This window comes from Melozone crissalis, unplaced genomic scaffold, assembly GCF_028551555.1.
Source record: "Melozone crissalis strain CALT ecotype California unplaced genomic scaffold, PUWL_Pcris_2 ptg000086l_1, whole genome shotgun sequence".
In the NCBI taxonomy this organism is placed as follows: Eukaryota; Metazoa; Chordata; class Aves; order Passeriformes; family Passerellidae; genus Melozone; species Melozone crissalis.
Window position 1 is genome coordinate 1,854,887 of NW_026535863.1, and position 25,114 is coordinate 1,880,000.

Here is a 25,114-nt window from a genome sequence, read left to right on the forward strand (position 1 = left end):
CCCAGGGGCGCTGCCGGGGGCGGGGCTGTGCTGCCCGCCCCGGGGGCGCTGCGCTGCCCGGTGGCGGCTCCCCCAGCGGAGCCGTCCCAGCGGGCGGCGGAGGCAGCACCGACCGCCCCCGGCCCGGCCATGTCGGAGCCCGGCGCCCCCGCGGCCGGTGATAAACCGCCCCGGCTCCAGGTAGGGCTCCGGTGCGTTCCCCCCTCCCGGTGACCGCGGCAGGCTCCCGGTGCAGCCCCTCGGTGTCCCGGCACTGTTGCTCGAGGCACCTCCCGGTGCCCCGCGGTGTCCCGGAGGAGTCCGTGGTGTTCCAGTGCCGATCCCCGGAGCAGCGCACACTGTCCCGTTGTAGCCGCCGGTGCGAGCTCCGGTGCCGCGGTGCACCCTCCGCTGCTCTGGTGCCGCGGCCGATGCCGTTCCCCGGTCCCCCAGGGCAGCCCCTGCCCGAGGCAGTCCCGTTGCATCCCCCTCGTTTCCCCGGGGCAGCTCCCCGGTTCCCCGGTGCGGCCCCTCCGGTTCTGCGGGGCAATCCCCCCGGTTTCCCGGAGTAGACCCCACTCCACCGAGACAACCCCCAGCCCGGAGCAGGGCCCTTTGCAGTCTCCTGATCTCCTCCCGTGCCGGGGCAATCCCGCTATGGCAAAGCGGGGTGGCGCCCCATCCCCCGGTGCTGTCCCGATGTTGTCCCGGTATTGACCCGGTGCCGTCCCGGTGCTCCCGCCGCTCTCTCCTGCAGGACCGCGTCCTTCGAGGGCTGCGCTGGGGCCGCCTCCAGGAGCCGCTGGGTTTCATCAAGGTGCTGGAATGGGTGAGTGACCCCCGTGTGTCCCCCCAGACCCCCCGTCACAGCCCCTTCCCAGCACTGCTGCTCCCCACAGCCCGCAGTCCCCCCACATTTGGGGGGCTCCATTCCTTCCTGAAGGAATCCCAGAGCCCCCAGAGCTTCCTGCACCCCATCAGCAGCGGGGGGGAGGCCTCATTTTGGGGGCTCCGGGGGAAGGGGGGAGCAGGGCCACACGGGTTCGGGCCGCCAGCCCCTCCCGGTGACCTTGAGCAGGTGGCTGTGCCCAGCCATGCCAAGGGGACGGTGACATCGGGGTGCCGGGTCCCTGCCGCTGCTAGGGGCTCAGGGGGCACTGGGGGGGGTGTGGGGGTGTGTGGGGAGGGGACTGAGGGTCAGTGAGCCCCAGCAAGGGGGACCCTGGGGACAGGGGGGCAGCCAAGCGCCCGCGGCTCTGTCCTGTGCTGGCGGTGCCATGAATGGCTCCTGGCAGATTGGGTTTCAGGGTGGCATTTCTGCAGCTCGGCCTCGCCAGGGCCGGGGGGCTCCCGGAGGGAACTGAGGTACAGGGGGGGCTCAGCTCTCTTTGGGCATCTCCCACCTGGAGAAGGCAGCTTGAGGGGCTTTCCCCAATCCTACAGCTCTTTGGTTGGCACAATCCCACCCACGGGGGCTCTGGGCTCCCCCTGCCATTGGGGCCACCATATGGGATCAGACCCCATGTGCAAAGACAGCCCAAAAACAAAAATGAGAAAATCCCTGGAGGATCCACTGAAATCCCTGCTTACACCCTCAGTGCCACACACGGGCTGCCCATCCCTGCAGGGGATTATTCATCAGTATTTCTGAATCAATTCCATTTAAAACTCCCAGTCTCATCCCTAATATCCCAGTTAGATCCTTTCTTATTCTGCTCCTGAGGTGTACCTGTCTTTGTAACTACATTGTCCAGCCCTCAAAGGATGTTCTTAGGAAGGAGGAGCAGGCTGGTTGGATTTTTGAGATGTTAATTTGCATTAACAACGTTTGAGAGACCATTCTGGATTGAACAATAGGTGTTGTTCACTCACATTCCTCACTACATAGGGGCTTATTTCATACACCTCAGGTTCAAGTTTGGGTTGAGTTGAACTATTTGAGTCCTGGTGATGGTTGTATAAAGTCCTGCTGTTGTAAAAAGTGCAGTGTCTATTTTAAATTTCAATGATCCCCCATTTCACCTGGGAGGATTGGGAGCTCAGCCAGGAGGAGCTGTGGGAAAACCCTTTGGGAATGGTGTTTCCCAGCACCCTCATCCAAGAGATGAAAGCAGTGGGACTCCAACGGCAAGGGAGGGCGGTGCTGGCTCCTGGGGAGGGGACAGCTCTGGGGGTGCCACCATGGGGATTATCCCAGCTGGCTGGACACCCACTCTGGCACTCAGTATCTGCCCAGAATTAAAGGGGGATGGGGGTGGGATTGGCCTTGGTGTCCCCACCCCCCCAAACATGACCCCACCCTCAAATCCCAGTGCCATTGGAATCCCAGTGCTGGAGGGAAGCCCTGAGGCCAGCCCCTGGGGGGGGCAGCTTGCCCATTACTGAGTGCCAGGGGATGCAGCCTGCTCCCCAAGGATGAAAGGGCCCCCAGAGCTCACCCTCTGACCCATCACCGTCTCCTGTAGCTCTTTGCCATCTTCGCCTTCGGCTCCTGCGGCTCCTTCAGCGGCGAGACCGGAGCCACAGTGAAATGTGAAGGTGGAGGGATGACAGCCATCAGCATCCAGTTCGGGTACCCCTTCAGGTGAGGGGTGCTGAGCCCCCCAGGCTGCCCCACACAGGCTGGGGGTGCTGGGCTGGGTTAGATTCCCTTCCTGCTGGCAGGACCTCCATGGGACCACAGCCGTGGTCTCTGCAGTGCCGTGTTCAGCTGGGAACCACCCACACCCTGACCCCATGGGACATCCCCTGGCATCCCTGCCACTTCCTGACACCACCCAGGGGGATTCTTGTTAATCACAAAGGACTGGGTGGGGAAGGAGGGAAATTCTCAGTACTCGGGGAAGTCCACGGGAATCCTGATTTATGTGGGAAGGCAATGATGGAGTTGGGCCAGATGAGAGTCACAGTTCCAACCCCTTTCCTCTGCTGCCAGCCCCATGCCAGGGCACTAGATCATGGAAAAGAATCCAGGTTATGGCAGTGGATCTGTGCCCTTCATTCCCAGGGGACCACCCCATGCTGGTGATTCTGGACATCCCTGTCACCATCTCCATTCCCAGGGGACCACCTCATGCTGGTTATTCTGGACATCCCTGTCACCATCTCCATTCCCAGGGGACCACCTCATGCTGGTTATTCTATCCATCCCCATCATACCTTCCATTCCCAGGGGACCACCCCATCCTGGTTATTCTGGACATCCCTGTCACTATCTCCAGTCCCAGGGGACCGCCTCAGCCTGGTTATTGTAGCCATCACCATCAAACCTTCCATTCCCAGGGGGTCACTGCAGCACTTACTCCATCCATCCCTCCCATCCCAGGGGTCTAGCCCATCTTGATTATTCTAGCCATCCTTGTCACCATCTCCATTCCCAGGGGACCGCCCCAGCACTTCATCCATCCATCCATCCATCCATCCATCCATCATCCATCCGTCCATCCATCCATCCATCCATCCATCCATCCATCCATCATCCATCCGTCCATCCATCCATGCATCCATCCATCCATCCATCCATCATCCATCCATCCATCCATCCATCCATCCATCCATCCATCCATCATCCCTCCGTCCATCCATCCATCCATCCATCCATCCATCCATCCATCATCCGTCCATCCATCCATCCATCCATCCATCCATCCATCCATCCATCTCTCCATTCCCAGGGGACACCCTATCCTGGTTATTCTATCCATCCCTGTCACCACCACCATTCCCAAAAAACCACCCCAGCACTTACTCCATCCATCCCTAGATTCCCAGGGGACCACCCCAGCCTGGTTATTCTATCCATCCCCATCATCATCTCCATCCCCCCCTGACCCCCTCCCTGTCCCCCAGGTTATACCAGATTCCCTTTGGGATGCCCAACTGTGAGGATGAATCAGAAGCCCGCACCCTGTACCTCGTGGGCGATTTCTCCGCTCCCGCCGAGTTTTTCGTGACCCTGGGGGTCTTCTCCTTCCTCTACTCCATGGCTGCTCTGGTGCTCTACCTCCGCTTCCATTCCCTGTACACGGAGAACACGAAGCTCCCGTTCACAGTAAGGCAGGCTCACCCCGGGGCACGCGAGCCCAGCGCCGTGCCAGGGTGCCAGCTGATGCCAGGCTCTCGTCCTGGCAGGATTTCTGTGTCACCGTCTGCTTTGCCTTCTTCTGGCTGGTGGCGGCGGCGGCGTGGGGCAAGGGGCTGAGCGACGTGAAGGCGGCCACGCGCCCCTCGGCCCTCATCGCTGCCATGGCCGTGTGCCAGGCCGATGGTGTGCTCTGCAACGCTGGCACCACGCCCGCCATGGGGCTGGCCAACATCTCGGTGGTGAGGGCACGGGGGCACGCACAGGGGCATAGACATGGGCACACGTGGGCACACACAGGGGCATAGACATGGGCAGACATGGGCACACACAGGTACGCACCCCGGCATAGACATGGGCACACACATGGGGGCACACAGGAGCACACACATGGGCACACACAGGGGCATACACACAGGCACACATGGGCACACACACATGGGCACACACACACAGGCATATACATGGGCACACACGGGCATGCAGGAGGGGGCACATATGGGCACACAGGGGCACACACACACAGGCACACACACGGGCATGCTCAGGGACACACAGGGGCACACAGGCACTCACAGGCACACAGGGGCACACACAGGGGCACACACATGGGCATGCACATGGACACACATACATGGGCACACACACATGGGCACATACATGGGACACAGCCACACATACATGGGCACACATGGGCACACAGGAGCACACACATGGGCACATGCACAGACAAACACATGGGCACACACAGGCACACACAGGCACAAACGTGCGCAGAGGGACACACGCAGAGACACACACATGGGCACACACATGGGCACACACGGACACACACATGGGCACATACATGGGCACACATATGGGCACACCCAGGTGCACACAAGTATACACTCACACATTCAGCCACACCTGTGCCAGATTCCTGAGCTCAGCCAGGAGAGGGCAGTGGCAGTGCGGGCACACAGCTGAAAATATGGGCACAGCATGGAAATGTGGGTGAAAACATTACACAGTCACCTGCCTTGGTCCCATGGGATGGGGGATCCACACTGCATCCCCCACACTGGGATCCTGGTACTGGAAATGGGCACTCTGCACTGGGAATGGGCACTCTGCACTGGGATCCTGGCACTGGGATTGGGGCACCTTGTACTGGGATCCTGGCACTGGAAACGGGCACCCAGCCATCAGGGAGTGCCAGGATGGGGTGGGAGGTGGTGGTGCAGTCCCTGGCATTGGGGTTTGGGATGTGTGGGGTGCATGATGTCCATGGAGGCATGGGGTATATGAGGTGCTTGAGGGGCTTATGGGGTGAAGTGGGGTGCATGGGGTGCATCTGCATGGGGGTTGCACGGTGCACATGGGGTGCATGGGGCATACAGGGCCCATGGGGTGCACAGCTTGCATGGCACATTGGGGCACATGGGGTGCATAAAGTACCTGGGGTGCGTGGGTGGGGAGTATGGGGTGTGTGGGGCACAGGGCATGGGTTACACTTGGGGCATGTGGGGTGCCTGGAGCACAGTGGGGGGCATGGGATGTATGGGAATTATGGCAGGTATGGGGTGTGTGGGGCACACACCATGCATGCAGTGTATGGAATTTATGGGAAGTATAGGGTGTATGGGGTGTATGGAATGCATGGGAAGTTTGGGGTGCATGGGGTGTATAGGGCACACACTATATACAGGCTGCATGCAGTGTATGGAATGTATGGGAAGTTTGGGGTGTATGGGGGGCACAGGGCCCACACGATGCACAGGGTTCATGGTGTGTATGGAATGTATGGAAAGTTTGGGGTTCATGGGGTGCACAGGGCACACACGATGCACAAGGTTCCTGGGGTGCTCGGAGCTCATGGGGCGCACAGGGTGTGTGTGGGGTGCTGTGCTCCCCTAAGGCCGCCCTGTGGGACCCTCTCCCTTTTTCTCTGTCCTCTCCCCTCTCCCCTTTCCTCTCCTGCAGCTCTTCGGGTTCCTCAACTTCCTGCTGTGGGCCGGGAACTGCTGGTTCGTGCTGCGGGAGACGCCGTGGCTGCGGCCGCCCGCGTCCCGCGACAGCGCGGCCGAGCAGGGCGCCATCGACAAGCAGTGACCGGGGGGACCCAGCCCGGGGGGACCCAGCCCGGGACCCCGCCCGGCCCCCGGGACCTCGCGCCGGCCGCCAGCCCGGGGACCGGGTGTCGCTGTCCCCGCGTTGGAGCCGCCGGGGGTTCGGATGCTGCAGGGGGACACGGAGTCCCGGGGGTCCCGCTCGGTGTCGGGGGCTCCGTGTGTCACCCCGGGGTCCGTGTCTGTGTGGGGCGCATAAAGTCCTGGCTACCAGCTGCGCACTGGGGCTCCTGTGTCTGCCTCGATGGGGAGCTGAGCGCACCCCCGGGTGGGGCACGACCCCCAGTCAACACAGGGATAAACCTGTCCCATCTCTGGTATAGGGTGAGCTGTGGGTCCCAGATCAGTATTGGGCTGATAGAGGGTGCCAGACAGGTCACAGAGGACCCCAGACCAGTAAAAGGATAATCAGGAAATCCAGTCTGGTATTGGGATAATATTGGGAGCACCAGTCCAGTATAGGGACAATCAGGAACCCCAGTCCAGTGTTGGGATAATATTGGGAGCACCAGTCCTGTATAGGAATAATCAGGAACCCTAGTCCAGTAAAAGGATAATCAGAAACCCCAGTGCAGTATTGGGATAACATTGGGAGCACCACTTCAGTATAGGGATAATCAGGAACCCCAGTTCAGTATAGGGACAATCAGGAGCCCCAGTCCGGTATTAGGATAATATTGGGAGCACTAGTCCAGTATAGGGATAATCAGGAACCCCAGTCCGGTATTAGGATAATATTGGGAGCACCACTCCAGTATAGGGACAATCAGGAACCCCAGTTTGGTATTGGGATAATATTGGGAGCACCAGTCCTGTATAGGGATCACCTGAAACCCCAGTCTGGAATGGGAATAATGGCAGGGAGTCCCAGCTCCATACAGGGATAATAGGGAACCCCACACCAGTGGTACAGGCATAACGGGGGTCCCCAGCCCCACGCAGGAATAACCTGGAACCTCAGCCTTGTATGGCAATACCCTGGGCTCATAGCCCAGTATAGAAGTAATTGTACCAGATCCCAGGCCCTTATAGGAATAACTGGTGTTCTAAGTCTGTTATGGGGACAACAGGGAACCACAAATGAGTATAGGGATACCGAGTGCCCTTAACCTGTTATAGGGAAGCCCCATCCCCGTACATGGGTGATAGGAGACCCCAGACCCTTATGGGAATAACTGGGATTCTGGGTCTGGTATGGAGACAAGAGGGAACCCCAACTGAGTATAGGGATACTGAGTGCCCCTAACCTGCTATAGGGATAACAGGTACCCCCATCCCCGTACAGGGAGAACAGGAGACCCCAGCCCGTTTTAGGAATAACTGGGGTTCTGGGTCTGTTGTGGGGTCAACAGAGAACTCCAACCCAGTATAAGGATGCTGAATGTTCCCAACTTGTTATAGGGATACTGGGTACCCCCAAGCTGTTATAGGGATACCGAGTGCCCCTAACCTGTTATAGGGATACCGGGTACCCCTAAACTGTTACAGGGATACCAGGTACCCCTAACCTGTTATAGGGATACTGGGTACCCCCATCCACATATAGGGATAACAAGAGATTCCAGCCCCTTTTAGGAATAACTGGGATTCTGGGTCCTGTATGGGGACAACAGGGAACCCCAACTGAATACAGGGATACTGAGTGCCCCTAACCTGTTATGGGGAAACTGGGTACCCCCATCCCAGTATAGGGATACCAAGTGCCCCCATCTCTGTATAGGGATAACAGGACACCCCAGCCCCTTATAGGAATAACTGGGGTTCTGGGTCTGATATGGGGACAACAGGGAACTCCAACCTCTAATAGGGATACTGAGTGCCCCTAACCTGTTAGAGGGATACCAGCTACCCCCAGCACGTTATAGGGATACCGGGAAACCCCATCCCCGTACAGGGGTGACAGGAGACTCCAGCCCCTTAAGGGAATAAATGGGATTCTGGGTCTGGTATGCGGATAACAGGGAACCCCAATTGAGTATAGGGACACTGAGTGCCCCTAATCTGTTACAGGGATGATGAGTGCCCATAACCTGTTATAGGGATACAGGGTACACCCATGCCCATATATCCCCCACCCCCATCTCCATCCAGGGATAACAGGAGACCTTAGCCCCTTATAGGAATAACTGGAGTTCTGGGTCTGGTATGTTGACAAGAGGGAACTCCAACTGAGTATAGGGATAACGAGTGCCCCTAACCTGTTATAGGAATACTGAGTGCCCTGAACTGTTATAGGGATACCGGTTACCCCTAACCTGTTATAGGGATACCGGGTACCCCCACCCCCGTACAGGGGCACCGGGTGCCCCTAACCTGTTATAGGGATACCGGGTACCCCAATCCCCATGCAGGGACACCGGGTACCCCCATTCCCGTACAGAGATCCCGGGTACCCCATCCGCGTGCAGGGATAACAGCAGACCCCAGCCCGGTGCAGGGCTCACTGGGGACCCTCGGCAGTGCCGGTACCGGCTGTCCCCAGCTCGGGGGGGTATAGCGGGTCGGCAGCCGGGGTCGGGCCGGGCGGGGGTCGCTCCGGGACTACCGTGCCCGTGGTGCCGCGGGGCGGGCGGGGCGCGCGGCGCATGCGCGGGGCGGGGGCGGCGCGGGGGGGGGCGGCGGTGCCGCGGCGGCGGCGGCGGCGATGGCGGCGGAGCGGCGGCCGGTGCCCGGCCTGGACGAGTTCGCGGGGCAGAGCTGGAGCGCCTGGCTGGAGCGGGCCGGGCCGCCCGCCGACACCGGTGAGGGCGGCGGCGGCGGGGGGGGCTTCGCGACCGGGGCCGCGCCCGCCGACCCCCGGTCCGAGCGCCGCCGCGCGGCGGGCGGGCAACGGCACCGGGAGAGGGGAGTCCGGCACCGGGAAGCGGCAGCAGGGCATCCCGCACCGGGCAATGGGAACGGGGCATCCTGCGCTGGGAACCGCCAACGGAGCATCCTCCACCGGGCGCTGGGAACCGAGAGGCGCAGGTTCTGCACCGGCTCGTTCTGCTCTGGGAACGGGGCATCGGGAACGGGGCATCCTGCGCTGGACAGTGGGAAACGGGGCACTGGGAACCCGGTAACTGGGCATCGAGACCTGGCAGCCTGACCTCCAGTGCCGGGAGCTGGACGCACAGCAGAGGGTGCCGGGTCTGGGTGCCCAGGGCAGGATTCCCAGTGCCCAGTTTGTGGTGCAGGTTGTCCTGGCATGTCCTAGGATGCTCCTGGCACTGGGAACTGGACACCTGGAATGAAGCATCCTGTACCAGCACCTGGCACTGGGAACAGGGCAGCCAGACCTGGCACCCTGCGCTGGGAATCAGATAGTGGGAATGGGCACCTTGTACTGGGATCCTGGCACTGGGAATGGGCACCCTGCACTGGGAATCGGACACTGGGAATGGGCACCCTGCACTGGGATCCTGGCACTGGGAACAGGGCACTCTGTGGGAAACTGGCACTGGGAATGGGCACCTTGTACCGGGATTCTGGCACTGGGAATGGGCACTCTGCACTGGGAAACTGGCACTGGGAATGGGCACCCTGCACTGGGAATCAGACACTGGGAAGGGGCACCCTGCACTGGGATCCTGGCACTGGGAATGGGCACCCTGCACTGGGAATGGGCACCCTGAATTGGGAATGGGCACCCTGCACTGGTAAACAGACACTGTGAATGGGCACCTTGTACTGGGATCCTGGTACTGGAAATGGGCACCCTGCACTGGGAAACTGGCACTGGGAATGGGCACCTTGTACTGGAAACTGGTACTGGGAATGAGCACCCTGCAGTGGGATCCTGGCACTGGGAATGGGCACCCTGCACTGGGAACCAGACACTGGGAATGGGCACCTTGTACTGGGAACCAGACACTGGGAGTGGGCACCCTGCACTGGAAGCCTGGCACTGGGAATGGGGCACCTTGTCCTGGGCATCTGGAATCTGTTACTGGGATCCAGATCTGACAGCCAGCACTGGGAACTGGGCACCCAGCACTGGTGACCACACACTGGGAATGTGGCACCCTGCACTGGCATCCTGGCACTGGGAATGGGCACCCTGCATTGGGAATGTGGCATCCTGCACCAGAACATGCAGAAACAGGAATGGGGCACCCAGCCCTGGGCACCAGACAGTGGGAATAGGATATCCTGCAATGGGTACCTGGCACCAGGAACTGGGCACTGGGAACCTTATAATGGGCATCCAGACCTGGCACCCAGTACTGAGCTCTGGGAACTGGGAATGGGCACTTCCCGCACTGGGAATGTGGCACCAGGAACTGGGACTGGGAACCTGGCACTGCACAGCCAGACATAGCACCTGGTACCAGGAACTGGGCACTCAGCAGTGGGCACAGGGCATCCTGTACTGGGCACTCAGCTCTGAGAACTGTCATGGGGCATCCTACAAAAGTTCCCTAAACACTAGGAACCTTGCACTGGACACTGGGCACCAGGAACTGGGCACCTGGAACTGGGCACCCTGTGCTTGCACTGGGAACTGGGCACTAGGGAGTCACACTGGGCACACTGGGGATTCAGGAACTGGGCAGCAGGACCTCTGCTCTAGGAACTGGGCACCAACGTGGCACCAGGCAGCCCAGGCAGCCCACTGGGAGTCCTGTGCCCGTTACTGGGTGCCCCATCTTGGATTCCAGTGGAGTCCAGTGGGCACTGGTGGGAGCAGAGCAGTAACTGGAGAGCCTGGACTGGGAATTAGTTGCCATCATTACTCCAGACCAGACTGGAGGTACTGGGAGCCCCAGGTGGGGCACTGGGATATCCTGCTCTGGGAACTGGGCAGGGCACACTGGGAGCCAGGTGCTCCTTACTGGGAGGGTACCAGTGAGCTCTGAGCACTGGGACTGGCTGGGCACCAGTCATGGTGCATCTGAATGGGTCTGGGTGCCCAGCATGGCACAGCTAGATGGCACTGGGCACCCAGTATGGCATGGCCAGGCAGGCAGGGCTGGTTACCCAGTATGGCACAGCTAGATGGCACTGGGGGCCCAGTATGGTATGGCCAGGCAGGACTGGGGATGGACTGGGCACCCAGCTTGGCACAGTTGGCCAGGTCACCATTGCCACTTTCTCAGTGGCCACCAGTGCCCCCAGAACAGAGCCCAGGCAGAGCCAGTGGGGCCACGACTGTATGGGAACCAAGGTGACCCAAGAGTGTGACATCCTGGGACCAGGACATTCCCAGGGGTGCCATGTGCCAGGACTGAGATGTTACATCCATCCAGGATGGGGCTGTCCCCAGGGGTGTCCCATCCCAGCACCAGGGTGTCCTCAGGGATGTCCCATCCCAGGGGAAACATGTGCCAGGAATGTCCCATCCCATACTGGGATGTCCCCAGGAACATCCTGCTGGCACTGGGCTGTCAGGATGGGGACCCTGGAGATGGTGACACACCACAGGGCGACGTCACTCACAGGATGCTCTGTCTCTCTGGGCTAATTTTGTCTGGTTTAATTGTTCCAGGAGCAGGGATGCCAGCACCACCCCTGTGTGGGAGCACCGGGACCGTCCGTGTGCCAGCCACTGACAGGTTTTTGTCTCTGGCAGGATCGGGGTCAGAGCTGGAGGAGAATGGCAAGAATGGCAGCAAGAAACTGGACACCATGACCCTGATTAAGGAAGGTGAGCTCCTCTCTGGGGTGAAACCCAGCATTTTGGGGCTGTGTGAGCTGGGATCCTTGTCTGCAGTGCTCCCAGCAGCAGCAGGTGTGTGCCAGCTCACTGAGCCCTCCCCACAGACATGGACATCTTCGGGCACTGCCCTGCGCACGACGAGTTCTACCTGGTGGTGTGCAACCACTGCAGCCAGGTGGTGAAGCCCCAGGCCTTCCAGAAGCACTGTGGTGAGCCAGGGAGTTTGGGGAATGGCTGTTCCACCCCCTGGTGCTGGGAACAGCACTGGGAGTGCCACCAGGGCTGGCTGGGGGGTACAGGGGCAGGGAGGGAGCTCGCAGCAGTGTGAGCTCTGGTGTGGGTTAACAGTGGGGTTATCCCATTTCATGCCATGCCATGCCATCCCATGGATCCCATCCCATCCTATCCCATGGATCACATCCCATGGATCCCATCCCATGTCATGGATCCCATCCCACTGCATCCCATGGATCCCATCTCATCCCATCCCACCCCATCCCACCCCATCTCATGGATCCCATCCCACCCCACCCACCCCACGGATCCATCCCACCCCATCCCATCCCATGGATCCCATGCCATGCCATCCCATCCCATGGATTCCATCCCAATCCCATCCCATGGATCCCACCCCATCCCATCCCATGGATCCCATTCCATGGATCCCATCCCATGCCATGGATCCCATCCCATCCCATGGATCCCATCCCACCCCACCCCATCCCATGGATCCCACCCCATCCCATCCCATGGATCCCATCCCATCCCATGGATCCCATCCCACCCCATCCCATGGATTCCACCCCATCCCATGGATCCCATCTCACCCCATCCCATCCCATGGATCCCATGCCATGCCATGCCATGCCATGGATCCTATCCCATGGATTCCATCCCATCCCACCCCATCCCCTCCCATCCCTGTGGCAGAACGCCGGCACGGCCCGCTCAGCAAACTCTATGCCCGTGCCACCGCGTGCCACGTGGCCGTGAACGGGCAGCCGGTGCCCGCCAGGACGCCCGGAGCAGCCAAAGCCCTGCAGGAGAAGCTCCCTGGTGGCCGAGGGAGAGCCCAGCCCCTCCCTGAGCACACGGACAAGGACAACAACCTCTGGTGAGCACCGGCACGGGCAACACTCATGCCCTTATGGGGTCACTTTGATGCCACCCCCTCCTCCCCACAACTCTCTCTCCACAGCTTGTTTGTGCCCGTGGTGAACCTGGAGAAGATCCCCAGCATTCCCAAACCGGACGGGCACGGGATCAAGGTGCCCCCCAAAGCCGTCCCCACCAACTCCAAGGAATCCCTGGGGAAAGCCGCGGCTGCCGCGGTGCCCAAAGAGCCCCCGGTGCCCGCCGGGGTCGGGGGGGATTCGGCCATGCCGGAGAGCGTCCCTGCTCCGGGGGACAAGGATGTGGGGGCCCCCAAAGCGCCCCCCAGGTCCCACAGGAAGCTGGCGCGTGAGTCCCCCCTTTCCTTGCCGGCCATAGGGGGGGGGCGGATGATCCCAGCGGGACTTCCTGGGGCCGCAATTCCGGGGCCAGGTCTAGCACTAGGGTAGGTACCAGGGGAGTGGCTCCCCCCTCTCCTCTGGAGGGATGTTGGGGGGTCCCTGCCCTCCCCCCAGTTGTGGTCATCCTGGAGGTTTAGGGCCCCCACTTGGCTGATCCCAAGGAATGGGCACAGCTCGGTTTGGATCCTCAAATTCGCACGTGTTCCTGCAAAAATGGGGGTCAAACGTCCCACATAAAAAGACAGAGGTGGAAGAAGTGCCTCCCCCACAATATGGGGATTGAAGTTGTGTCCCCCAGAAAATGGTGAGAATTGGATATGTGACCCCCAAAAATATAGGGGTCAAATATGCATTCCCCCCAAAATATGGGGGTCAAAGGTGTCACCCCAAAATATGGGTGGTAAATGCGTGGTCCCCCAAGATATAGGGGTTAAACACATGTTCCCCCCACAATATGGGGGTCAAATGTGCATTCCCCCCAAAATACAGGGGTTGAATACGGGTCCTCCAGAATAGAGGGTTTGAATATATTTCCCTCCAAAAATATGGGGTTTGGATGTGTATCCCTCCAAAATAGGGGGGTCAAATGTGTCACCCCAAAATATGGGTGTTAAATGTGTGGTCCCCCAAGATATGGGGGTTGAACACATGTTCCCCCCACAATATGGGGGTTGAAGTTGTGTCCCCCAGAAAATGGTGAGAATTGGATATGTGACCCCAAAAATATAGGGGTCAAATGTGCATTCCCCCCAAAATATGGGGGTTAAATACGTGTTCTCCAGAATAGAGGGGTTGAATATATTTCCCCCCAAAAATATGGGGGTCAAATCTTCATTCCCCCCAAAATATGGGGTTTGGATGTGTATGGGGGTCAAATGTGTCACCCCAAAATATGAGCGTTAAATGCATGGTCCCCCAAGATATGGGGTCCCCCCACAATATGGGGGTTGAACTTGTGTCCCCCACAAAAATGTGAGAATTAGATATGTGACCCCCAAAAATATGGGGGTCAAATGTGCATTCCCCCCAAAATATGGGGGGTTGAATACGTGTTCTCCAGAATTGAGGGGTTGAATATATGTCCCTCCAAAAATGTGGGGTTTGGATGTGTATTGTAACCCCAAAATATGGGTGGTAAATGCTTGGTCCCCCAAGATATGAGGGTTAAACATGTGTTCCCCCCAAAATACATGGGTGAAACATGTGTCCCCCCAAAATACAGGGTCAAATGTATATCCTCTGAAAATGTAAGGGTTGAACACATATTCCCCCAAAAAATATGGGGATTGGGCATGTGTCACCCCAAAACACGGGGTTTGGACATGTGTCACCCCAAAATATGGAGGCTGGACCCATATCCCCCCAAAATATGGGGGCCAGATGTGTGGTCCCTCCCAAAATATGGGGGTATAACACATGCCCCACTCCAAATATGAGGGTCAAATGTGTATCACCCCAAAATATGCGTGTCAAATGTGTGTGTGACCCCAAAATATGGAGTTTGGATGTGTGCCCCCCACAAGATACAGGGTTTGGACATATGTCACCCCAAAAGATGAGTGTTGGACACATACCCCAAAATATGGGAGTCAAATGTGCCCCCATGCCCCCAAAATCCCAGAGCCAATTGCTGTTGTGCCCACAGACTCTCCTCTCCCAGGTGATGGCAATGCCATCAGCAGGCCCCAGGTGAAAATGGGGGGTCACTCCAGAGAAGGGGCAAAATAGGGGGGGCCTCATCCTGCAGAGGAGCAAAAAGGGGAGGGAGCAGCACATGGTGAGTCCCTACCCCTTCAGAACCTCTCAGGGCTGTGTCCCTGCTCAGAGCTGCTCCAAGGAGGGGCTGCTCCATGCCCAGCCCCAGTGGGGGGTGTTGGGGTGCCCCCCCAGCACTCCCCAGCACCCTGTGCCTCCGTGTCCCCCCAGGTAAGGAGTGTGACCTGAACCGGCAGTGTGGGGTGCGGAACCCCGACACCAACAAGCTCTGCACCCGTCTGCTGACCTGCAAGGTAGTGGGAAACGGGGAGGGGACACCCCAATATCCCAGCCTGGGTGTTTTGGGGGGTCCTGAGCCCCCTCCCTGCTGTCTCTCCCCCAGATCCACTCGGTGCACCAGCGGCGGGAGGTGCAGGGTCGGGCCAAGGATTTCGATGTGCTGGTGGCCGAGCTCAAGGCCAGCACCCGCCGAGGGGACCCCCCAAAGGACAGGAACCCCCCTGAGAAGGAGCCACTGCACCCTGCCCTGCAGGACCCCCCCTCACTGCTGCAGCCCCCCAGTACCCCTCCCTGCCGAGCCAGGCTGCCCCACTGCTTGCACCCCCCCAGGTGAGTGCCCCATGGGTTTGGGGAGGGGTCTCCTCTCAGCTTTCCCCACCTGAACTGGGGGAGGATGCATGGAAAGGGCAGGAATGGGAGTGGGGATCTGGGGGGGATCCATCTCACCAGTTGAATTTGGGGGGATGTTGGTGGGAGCAGGAATTTGGGGGGTCCTGTTCACCAGCTGAATTTGGGGGGATGTGGATGGGAGCAGGGATTTGACGGGGGTTGTGTCTCACCAGCTGAATTTGGGGAATGTGGATGGGAGCAGGGATTTGGGGGGTCTTGTCTCACCAGCTGAATTTGGGAGGATGTGGATGGGAGCAGGAATTTGGGGGATATGTGAATGGGAGCAGGGATTTGGGGGGTCCCATCTCACCAGCTGAATTTGGGGGATGTGGTTTGGAGCAGAGATTTGGGGGGTTGTGTCTCACTAGCTGAATTGGGGGGATGTGGATGGGAGTAGGGATTTGGGGGGTTGTGTCTCACCAGCTGAATGTGGGGGGATGTGGATGGGAGTAGGGATTTAGGGGGTCCTGTTTCACCACCTGAACTGGAGAGATGTTGGTGGGAGCTGGGATTGGAGGGGTTGTGTCTCACCAGCTGAATTTGGGGGATGTGATTTGGAGCTGGGTTTTGGGGGGGTCCTGTTCATCAGCTGAATTTGGGGGGATGTGGATGGGAGCACCGATTTTGGGGGTCCCGTCTCACCCCCTTCCCACCTGAATTAGGGGAAGATGTGGCTGGGAGCTGGGTTTTGGGGGTTCCATCTCACCAGCTGAATTTAGGGGGATGTGGATGAGAGCTGGGATTTGGGGGGTTGTGTCTCACCATCTGAATTTGAGGGGATATGGTTTGGAGCACGGACTCCTGTTCACCAGCTGAATTTGGGGGGATGTGGTTTGGAGCAGGGATTTAGGGGTCCTGTTCACCAGCTGAATTTGGGGAGATGTGGTTTGGAGCAGAGATTTGGGGGCTTGTGTCTCACCAGCTGAATTTGGGGGGATGTGGATGAGAGCAGGGATTTGGGGGGTCCCATCTCACCTGCTGAATTTGTGGGGATGTGGATGAGAGCAGGGATTTGGGGGGTCCTGTCTCACCCCCTCACCACCTGAATTAGGGCAAGATGTGGCTGGGAGCTGGGTTTTGGGGGTCCCATCTTTCCCCCCCTGCACTGGGGGTGTGGCAGGGCAGCAGGAATGCGAGTGCAGAATTGTGGGGTCCAGTCTCGGCCCCTCTGCACCTGCGTTGGGAGGGGAAGTGGATGGAAGCGGGGATTTGGGGTGGGGGGGTCCCATCTCTCCCCACCTGGATTGGGGGGCACATTGTAGGGATTAGGAGTGGGGATTTGGGGGGGCTGGATATTGTCTCACAGTGACCCCCCAGTATCAGGCACCCCAAAAGTTCCTCTCTGGTGCAGGGCCCGCCTTTCCTCTGCCAGTGACCCTGAGGATGCTCCAGCCACCTCTGGGGAGGGGGGCACAGGAGGCCTCCCCCTCCCCCTGCCCCTGCCCAAGGGGGGCAGCCGCGTGTCCAGCGAGGAGAGCGAGGAGGAGGGGGCTGAGGACCCCCCCCGGGCCCCCCTGCGCCCACCCCGGCCTCAGGCGGTGAGTGAGGGGACCCCAGAGTGGGGCAGGGACCCCCAAAGCCACCAGTGACCAGAGTGGGGCAGGGATCCCCAAATCCACCTGCCCGAGTGAGATGAGACCCCCAACTCCACCAGTGACCCATCCATGTGAGACCCCAGAGTGGGGCAGGGACCCCCAACTCCACCAGTGACCCATCCATGTGAGACCCCAGAGTGGGGCAGGGACTCCCAGCTGCACCAGTGACCTGTCCATGTGAGACCCCAGAGTGGGGTGAGACCCCAGAGCTGGACAGGGACCCCCAAATCCACCAGTGACCAAACCATGTGAGACCCCAGAGCAAGGCAGGGACCACCAGAATGGTGCAGGGACCCCCAGCTCCACCAGCAACCCATCCATGTGGGAACCCAGAGTAGGGCAGAGACCCCCAAATCCACCAGCAGCCCATCTATGTCAGACCCCAGAGTGGGACAGGGACCCCCAGCTCCACCAGCAATCCATGCCAGACCCCAGAGTGGGCTAGGGACCCCCAAATCCACCAGTGGCCCATCCATGTCAGACCCCAGAGCAGGGCTGGGACCCCCAAATCCACCAGTGACCCATCCATGTCAGACCCCAGAGCGGGACAGGGACCCCCAAATCCATCAGCAGCCCATCCTTGTGATACCCCAGAGTGGGGTAGGGACCCCCAGCTCCCCCAGTGACCCATCCCCGTGTCCTGTTCTGGCTCTGTGCCAGGTGGGTGGCTGAGGCAGGGTTGTGGGGGGGGCTGCAGTGACCCTGGCACGGTGCCCCCCCAGTTCTGCACCTTTGGCAGCCGCCTGGTGACCCCGGGCTGTTACGTGTTCGACCGGCGGCTGGACCGGTTCTGCGCCGCGCTGGGCTCCATGCTGGAGCAGCACCTCAGCGCACACAGGTGGAGGTGAGGGGGGCCCAGGGGACCAGGCCTGGACTTTGGGGTCCCCGGGCTCCCAGCATGCTGTTTAGACTGAGGGGGAGGAAGGGAGTGGGGATTTGGGGGGTCTTGTTGTACCCCCCCCTCATTCAAAGTGTGCAGGGTCAGGTGGGGGTGCAGGGATGTGAGGGGAAATGAGGGGGTCTCATTTCATCCCATTCTGATCCATACTGAGGAGGATAAGGTGGGGATGGAGGGATGGGAGCAGGGATTTGGGACCCCCTCCCTACCTGAATTAGGAAGGATTTGGGGGACAGAGATGGGAGTGGGGATTTCAGTGGTCCCATTTCATCACCTCCTCACCCAGATTGGGAAGGACAAGATGAGGATGCAGGACTGAGAGCAGAGATTGGGGTAGGGGGGTTCTGTTCACCCTCTCCTCACCAGAATTGGGGTGTAATGGAGATTTGAGGAGATGTCCTGTTTCACTCCTTCTCATCCAAGCTCGGGGGGACAAGGTGGAGATGCAGGGCTGGGAGTGTGGATTTGTGGGGGTTCCCATCTCACCTTTCCACACCTGAACTGGGGAGCACAGGGTGGGACTGCAGGGATGGGAATGGGGATTTGGAGAGGTCTGGAATGGGGATTTGTGGGGGCTCCCATCTCACCTTTCCACACCTGAACTGGGGAGCACAGTGTAGGGCTGGAGGAATGGGAATGGGGATTTGGAGAGGTCCCATCTCACCTCTCTCTCCTGAATTGGGGGGATGCGGTTGGGAGCAGGAGGTTTGGGGGTTCATCTCACCCGCCCCCTCCCTTCCCACAGGAAGATCCCTCCAGCCGTCGTTCCCCCTCTTCACCTCCCCGCAGCCCCCCCCAGCCCCGCTGCGCCCCTTTACGGCCCCGCAGCCCCTTCCCCGCCGCTCCGGAGCCTGTCTGCGGCCGGGGGCTGCCGGCTCCCCACCAGCCTCACCTACACCGTGGGGTCCCCGCCGGCGGCGGCCGCCTGCAGCCAGCCCGAGTGCGGCGGAGGGGGCTCGCAGTCCATCACCTCCCCGCTCCCCGCCAACACCCCCTCGCCCTCCTTCAGCAAGCTGCCCCCCGGCAAGGCCAGCAGATCCCCCCGGGCACGGGACGCGGAGCCCCGGCCCTGGCAGCCCCCGCCCAGGGCCGGCAGCCCGCCCTACAAACGGACCTGTTTGGGGGACAGCGTCAAGGGCAAAAATCAGGGCTTAGCCCCCCCCGGCAAGACGAAACTCACCCCGCCGGCTTCGCCCTCCATCGCCATCCTCAACGGGACCCCGCGGGTGCGGCGGCCGCCCCCCGGCCAGCCCTGCCGGGCCCCCCCCGCCGCCCGCGACCCCCAAACGCCGCCGCTGCCGCCCGGGCTGGGGCTGGGGGCGCCGCCCCGGGGGCTCTCCGAGGATGAGGTGAAGAAGCGCAAGAACGCGGCCACCTACTGCCGGGCCCTGAAGGGCAAGGCCGCGCCCGGCCTGCCCGGGCCCCCGGGCCCGCCCGGCCCCGGCAGCTCCGGCTCGGGGGGCTCTGTCCGCAGGAAGAAGCCGGGGACGCCCCTCGGGTTCGAGGAGAAGAGGAGCGCCCTGAAGGTAGGGCTGGGGGGTGGAGAGCCAAGGGGACCTCCCTGAGGGACCTGCAGGGATTGGGGACACTGGGATTGGGGTCACTGTGCCCTGAGGGATGGCCTGTGGCGGGGAGACACTGTGGGACGGCGGGGGAAAAGCACCGGGACATGCTGGGCTGTGAGGGGGACATCCTGTCCTGTGGGGGGGGACATCCTGTCCTGTGAGGGGGACACCCTGTCCTGTGAGGGGGACACCCTGTCCTGTGGGGCCACATTGTCCTGGGGGGACACCCTGTGATGTGGGGCTGTGGGGGACAGTGTCCTGTAGGGACACCCTGTCCTGTGCGGCTGTGGGGGGACACCCTGTGCTCTGGGATCACCCTGTCCTGTAGGGGGACACCCTGTGCTGTGAGGGGACATCCTGTGCAGTGGGGGCACTCTGTGCTGTGGGGACACCCTGACGACCTCCCCACCCCTGGGGACACCGTGGGGCTCCCCTAAGCCTGTGGAGAGTCCCCGTGGGTCCCCTGTCCCCTCTGACTCGTCCCCTGTCCCCCCTGCAGTCCAAAGCCCATTAACAGAGGGGTCACCGGGGGCCCCCCCTGTGTCCTCCCCACCTGGAAACGCCAGAAAACCGATGAAGGGGGAAAAAAGAAAAAAATCCCAAGGAAACACGAAGGAAAAAATCCCAAACTTCCAGAAAATACCTCAAAACTCTCAGTTCTGTTCTCTTGCTGCTAAACCAGCCCCGGGAGGGGGGGGCGGCACTGGGGACCCCCCCGGACCTCCCGGGGCCCCGTCGGCCGCGGATATTTATAAGAAACGGTTGTTGCTGTTTTTGTTCTTTTTGTAAAAAAAAACAAACAATGAGGAAAAAAAAAAAAAAGAGTTGTGTGGTGGGGGATGGGGGAAAGGAGGTTCTGTGGGTTTGGGGGTGGGGGGCTCAGTGGGGCAGGGGGATAGAATTATTGGGGGGCTGGGGGAGTGTCATTGGGGAGCTGGAAGGGGTCACTGGAGTTGTTCGGAGTGTTGGGGAGGCAGTGGGGTCCTGGGGGGCTCGTTGTGGGGGCTGTGGAGGAGCAAAGGGGGTCTTTGGGGTGCTGGGAGGGCTGTGGGGCTGGGCAGGGGTTCATAAAAGTCTCTGTGAGGCTGAGGGGGTCATTGGAATGCTCGGGGGGCTGTGGGGCTGGGCAGGGGTTCATAGGGGTCTCTGGGAGGCTCAGGGTGTCATTGGGCTTTCTGGGGACTACAAGGGGTCTTCGGGGTGCTGCAGGGTGGGCAGGGCCCCATAAGGGTCTTTGGGATGCTGGGGGACTTTCTGGGGACTATAGGGGATCTTCGGGGTGCTGCTGACCCTGCTCCTAAGGGTCTCTGAGGGGCTGGGAGATGGTCAATGGGGTCATTGAGGTTCTGGGAGTTCTCTGGGGTGCTGGGTGGTGGTAAATGGGGTCACTGGGGTGCTGAGTAGGCTCAGTGGATGGATGGGGGCATGCTGGGGACCACAGGAGGTTTTTGGGGTGCTCCAGGGACAAGTGGGGTTCATTGGGGTGCTAGGAGGGTACAAGGGACCATAAAGGGTGTTTGGGGACTTGGGGGGCAGTGGGGACATTAAGGGGCTGGGGAGATCAATGAATTTCTCAGTACAGAGGGGGGTCCTGGGGACCGTGGAGTCATTAGGGTGCAGTGGGGTCATCAGGGTGCTGGGGGGGGGGGGGGTACAGGGGAGGTACTGAGGACCATAGGGGGGTTTTGGGGTGCTGGGGGGACAGGTGGGGGACCATAGGGATCATTAAAGTGCTGGGGGTGAGCAGGGGCTGGCCACAGTGGGTCTTTGGGGTGCTGGGGGGACAGGCGGGGGACCCTAAGGGTCATTGAGGTGCTAGGGGTGTCAGTGGGGTCATTGGGGTGCTGGGGGCTGCCACAGGGGGGTGCTCAGAGCCTCATCCCAGCACAGCGTGTCGGGGTTGGGGTCACACTGGGATGGGCACACTGGGGTGACTGGAGTGCCTCCCCCTGCCCCCCCTACTTCACCCCCCTGCACCCCAGATGGGGTGGGCAGGGCAGCAGGGCCCCCCACCCCGAGGGGGTCCCCCAGCAGTGTCACCCTGTCCCCAACCCACCCTCATCCCAGCAAGGGGACACCCCTGGGAGCCCCCCAGAAGGGTGAAGGTTGCACAGCACGAGGGAAACACGTTTATTTTGGCCAAGGCATCGCTGGGCATTGCCCAGGGCAGGGGGGAACATCCGGGGTGGGGGCACGGGGGACACAGGCTGGGATGGCATGGGGACACCCATGGGAGGGGGCACCCCCTTTTTGGGGTGCAGGAGCCCCCGGGTCCCACCCCTGCAGGGGAGGGGGCTCTGCTTGCAGCTGTGGGTTGCAGGGGGGTCAGGAGGTGTTGGGGTTCCCCAGGGGGTTGACACAGCCCCGGTATCCCCATGGGGGTGGCACATGCTCCCCGGGGGACTCATGCTTGGCCATGCACATGCCAAGGGGGGCGGGGGGAATGGGGGGGCTGCAGGAGGGGGGTTCTGCCCGGTGCTGCCGCTCCTGGGGGCTCACAGCTGTCACTGTCACTGTCCCTCAGTCCTGCAGAGCCTGGTGGGGCTGATGCCCTGCAGTTGGTGGCCACGCTGTCCTCACAGACGTGTCCCTGTGGTAACCTCGGCGGGGCCAGCAGCGATGCTCAGTCCTGAGGGGCAATGGCGGGACCCCCAAAAACGAGGGACATGGTGGTGGGAGTCTGGTCATCCCTCCTGCACAGGGACAGGTCACAGCAGCAGATTGTCCCCTTGGTGTGTCCCCTCACACCCTTGTCCACTGCAGTCCCCCTTGGCAGGGGCCAGGGATGATGCTCAGTCCTGGGGGTGGTGGTGGAGTCCCCAAAAACTGGGGACACGGTGATGGGGGTCCAGCCACCCCTCCTGCCTGAGGACAGCTGGCAGTGGCACTGGGGACACGGGCTGTCCCTGGGGACTCCTCACAGTGTCCCCTCACACCCTTGTCCCTCGCAGTCCCTCAGGGATCTCGGCAGGGGCCAGGGATGATGCTCAGTCCTGGGGGTGATGGTGGAACCCCCAAAAGCTGGGACACGGTGGTGGGGGTCTGGCCACCCTTCCTGCCCGGTGACAGGTGACAGTGGGGGACTGCCCCATGGTGTCACATCCTTGTCCCTTGTGGCACAGTGACCTCGGTGGGGGCCAGCAGTGATGCTCTGTTCTGGGGGGCAATGGTGTTGCCCCCCAAGTTGGGGACATGACAGCAGGGGTGCAGCCACCCCTTCTGCCCATGGCATGTCCATGGGGAACAGGTGACAGCAGCAGTAGGAACACTGTAGGGGTGTCCTGGTGGACAGTAGGAACACTGTAGGGGTGTCCTGGTGGACTGTCCCCATGGTGTGTCTCCTCACACCTGTGTGTCCCTCACGGTCCCTCTGTGGTCCCAGTGGGGGTGTGGGACAATGCTCAGTCCTGGGGGTGATGATGGGACCCCCAAATGCTGGGGCCATGGTGGTGGGGGTCTGGCCAACTCTCCCGCCCAGAGTCAGGTCACGGTGGGAGACTGTCCCCAAAGTGTGTGTCCCATCTTTGTCCCTCACTGTCCCATGGTGTCAGTGGCCTCGGCAGGGCCAGCAGCGATGCTCAGTCCTGGGGTGTGACGGCGTGACCCCCCAAGCTGGGGACACGGCACTGGGGGTCTGGCCACCCCTCCTGCCCAGGGACAGCTTGCAGTGGCTGACACGGGGTGTCCCTGGGGACTGTCCCCACAGTGTCCCCTCACACCACGATGGGCGTGTCGGAGAAGACGGAACTCACCGAGTCTGGGTCCGACACCTTCCTCTGCGCCTTGGGGCCCTGCCGGGCGGGCACCGGGGGGGTCCCCCCGCCCTTGAACCGGCCGTTCTGCCCCGTGCCAGCACCGGCGGCCGCGTGGGACCCGCAGGGCTCCCCGGTGCCCCCGGCGTGGTTGGGGGTGGTGCTCAGCACCGAGGAGTTGATGCTGTCGTCGCGCGGCGCCGGCGGCTTCTCGGTGCCGCGGCAGCAGCAGCAGCGGCACGGGGTGAGGTACAGGTAGATGAGCACCAGCACCACGCTCAGGATGCAGCCCACCAGCGTGGTGTAGGCCGTGTTCAGCGTGTCGTGGGGGCCGTGCAGGGTGAAGTTGTGCACCAGCAGCTCCACGTAGAGGGTCTCGTTGAGGAGGGGCCCGGCCACCCAGCAGGAGTAAGTGCCGCCATCCTCGGGGCGCAGCGCCCGCAGCTGCAGGCTGCCGTTGGCCAGCAGGACCACGCTGCCGTTGCCCCCGTCCCCCAGCACCCGCTCCCCGCCCGGTGTCACCCAGTGCCGGCTGCGCACGCCCTGCCAGCGGCTGTCGCAGCCCAGCGTCACGCTGTCCCCGAGGTGCGCCTCCAGCACGGCCTCCCGCGCCTTGCTGCAGTTGAGAGGCGGCTTGCCCGCCAGCTCCAGGATCTTGACGAGAGCCGTGGCTCCGGGCGGGACGCAGCGCAGCTCATCCTGGAAATCCTCCACGGCGCTGAGGTGGCGGCGGCGGCCGCGGTCCAGCAGCTGGAAGAGCGGGCAGTCGCAGGCCAGGGGGTTGTTGTGCAGGTAGAGGCGGTCGCGCAGCCAGGCGGGCAACGCCTGCAGCTCCCCCGCGGGCACGGCCCGCAGCCGGTTGGCCGACAGGTCCAGCAGCGCCAGCTGCGGCAGCCGGGTGCCCTCCCGCAGCAGCTCCAGCGGGAAGCGGGCGATGCGGTTCTGCCCCAGGTAGAGCTTGCGCAGCCGGCCCAGGTTCTCGAAGGCCGTGCGATCCACCGTGGAGATCTCGTTGTTGTAGAGCAGCAGCACCTCCAGCTCGCCCAGGTCGCTGAACAGGTTCTCGTCCAGCGCGCGCAGGCGGTTGGAGGACAGGTCGAGGTGGCGCAGGCGCGGCACGTGGGCGAAGGCCTCGGTGGACACGAAGGCCAGCCCGTTGTGGCTCAGCAGCAGCGCGTGCAGGTGCGGCAGCCGCGCCGGGGCCCAGTCCGCGCGCAGCCGCGTCACGTTGTTGTGGCTCAGGTCCAGCACGGCCGTGAAGCGCGGCAGCGGCGTCGGCACCGTGCTCAGGTTGGCCTGCGAGCAGCTCAGCAGGTTGGAGGCGCAGACGCAGCGCGGGGGGCAGCTCCCTGCTGCAGACCCCCATAGCACAGGGGACAGCAGGGACAGAGCCAGCAGCAGGGACGGTGGCACCATGGAGACAGGCATGGCCACACGCTGACGGGATGGTGGCATGATGAGGACAATGCAGAGTGGAAGGGGGCTTCAGTCACATGGTGTCACGATGTGGGGTGGCTTGGTCACCCAGTGGCACTGCACAGGGTGGCTTTCAGTCATACGGTGTCACAGCAGGCGGCAGGCTGAGGGTTCAGCAGG

The 25,114-nt window shown here is 61.5% G+C and overlaps 3 protein-coding genes across 3 annotated transcripts in view; 2 read left to right on the top strand and 1 right to left on the bottom strand.

Annotated features, from left to right (window-relative positions):
• Nucleotides 1–129: 129 nt before the first annotated feature.
• Nucleotides 130–6,154, top strand: SYPL2 (synaptophysin like 2). The gene is made up of 6 exons (XM_054290802.1): nucleotides 130–180; nucleotides 737–808; nucleotides 2,445–2,563; nucleotides 3,829–4,030; nucleotides 4,111–4,302; nucleotides 6,026–6,154. Exons 1-6 carry the CDS (start codon nucleotides 130–132, stop codon nucleotides 6,152–6,154), a joined length of 765 nt encoding a protein of 254 aa, XP_054146777.1.
• A 2,661-nt stretch (nucleotides 6,155–8,815) lies between these two features.
• On the top strand, nucleotides 8,816–20,553 carry ATXN7L2 (ataxin 7 like 2). Its single transcript, XM_054290740.1, has 11 exons — nucleotides 8,816–8,912; nucleotides 11,723–11,797; nucleotides 11,914–12,018; nucleotides 12,740–12,923; nucleotides 13,008–13,270; nucleotides 15,250–15,332; nucleotides 15,422–15,648; nucleotides 17,060–17,246; nucleotides 18,026–18,147; nucleotides 18,947–19,727; nucleotides 20,266–20,553. The coding sequence occupies exons 1-11, from the start codon at nucleotides 8,816–8,818 to the stop codon at nucleotides 20,278–20,280; spliced, it is 2,139 nt and encodes a 712-aa protein (XP_054146715.1). The 3' UTR covers nucleotides 20,281–20,553.
• Nucleotides 20,554–23,061: 2,508 nt separating this feature from the next.
• The window catches only part of AMIGO1 (adhesion molecule with Ig like domain 1), a 2,560-nt gene continuing 507 nt past the window's right edge, over nucleotides 23,062–25,114 (bottom strand). The window contains exon 1 of the mRNA XM_054290716.1: nucleotides 23,062–25,114. This exon is cut by the window's right edge and continues 507 nt beyond it. Within this exon, the coding sequence (XP_054146691.1) occupies nucleotides 23,480–24,973 (1,494 nt within the window). The 5' untranslated portion in view covers nucleotides 24,974–25,114 and the 3' untranslated portion in view covers nucleotides 23,062–23,479.

Coding starts and splice junctions, on each gene's coding strand:
- SYPL2 (XM_054290802.1), top strand. CDS start 130: ATGTCGGAGCCCGGCGCCCCCGCGGCCGGTGATAAACCGCCCCGGCTC. Junction 809..2,444: donor TCATCAAGGTGCTGGAATGG/GTGAGTGACCCC, acceptor CGTCTCCTGTAG/CTCTTTGCCATCTTCGCCTT. Junction 4,303..6,025: donor GGCTGGCCAACATCTCGGTG/GTGAGGGCACGG, acceptor CCTCTCCTGCAG/CTCTTCGGGTTCCTCAACTT.
- ATXN7L2 (XM_054290740.1), top strand. CDS start 8,816: ATGGCGGCGGAGCGGCGGCCGGTGCCCGGCCTGGACGAGTTCGCGGGG. Junction 12,924..13,007: donor GACAAGGACAACAACCTCTG/GTGAGCACCGGC, acceptor CTCTCTCCACAG/CTTGTTTGTGCCCGTGGTGA. Junction 17,247..18,025: donor GCCCACCCCGGCCTCAGGCG/GTGAGTGAGGGG, acceptor GTGCCCCCCCAG/TTCTGCACCTTTGGCAGCCG.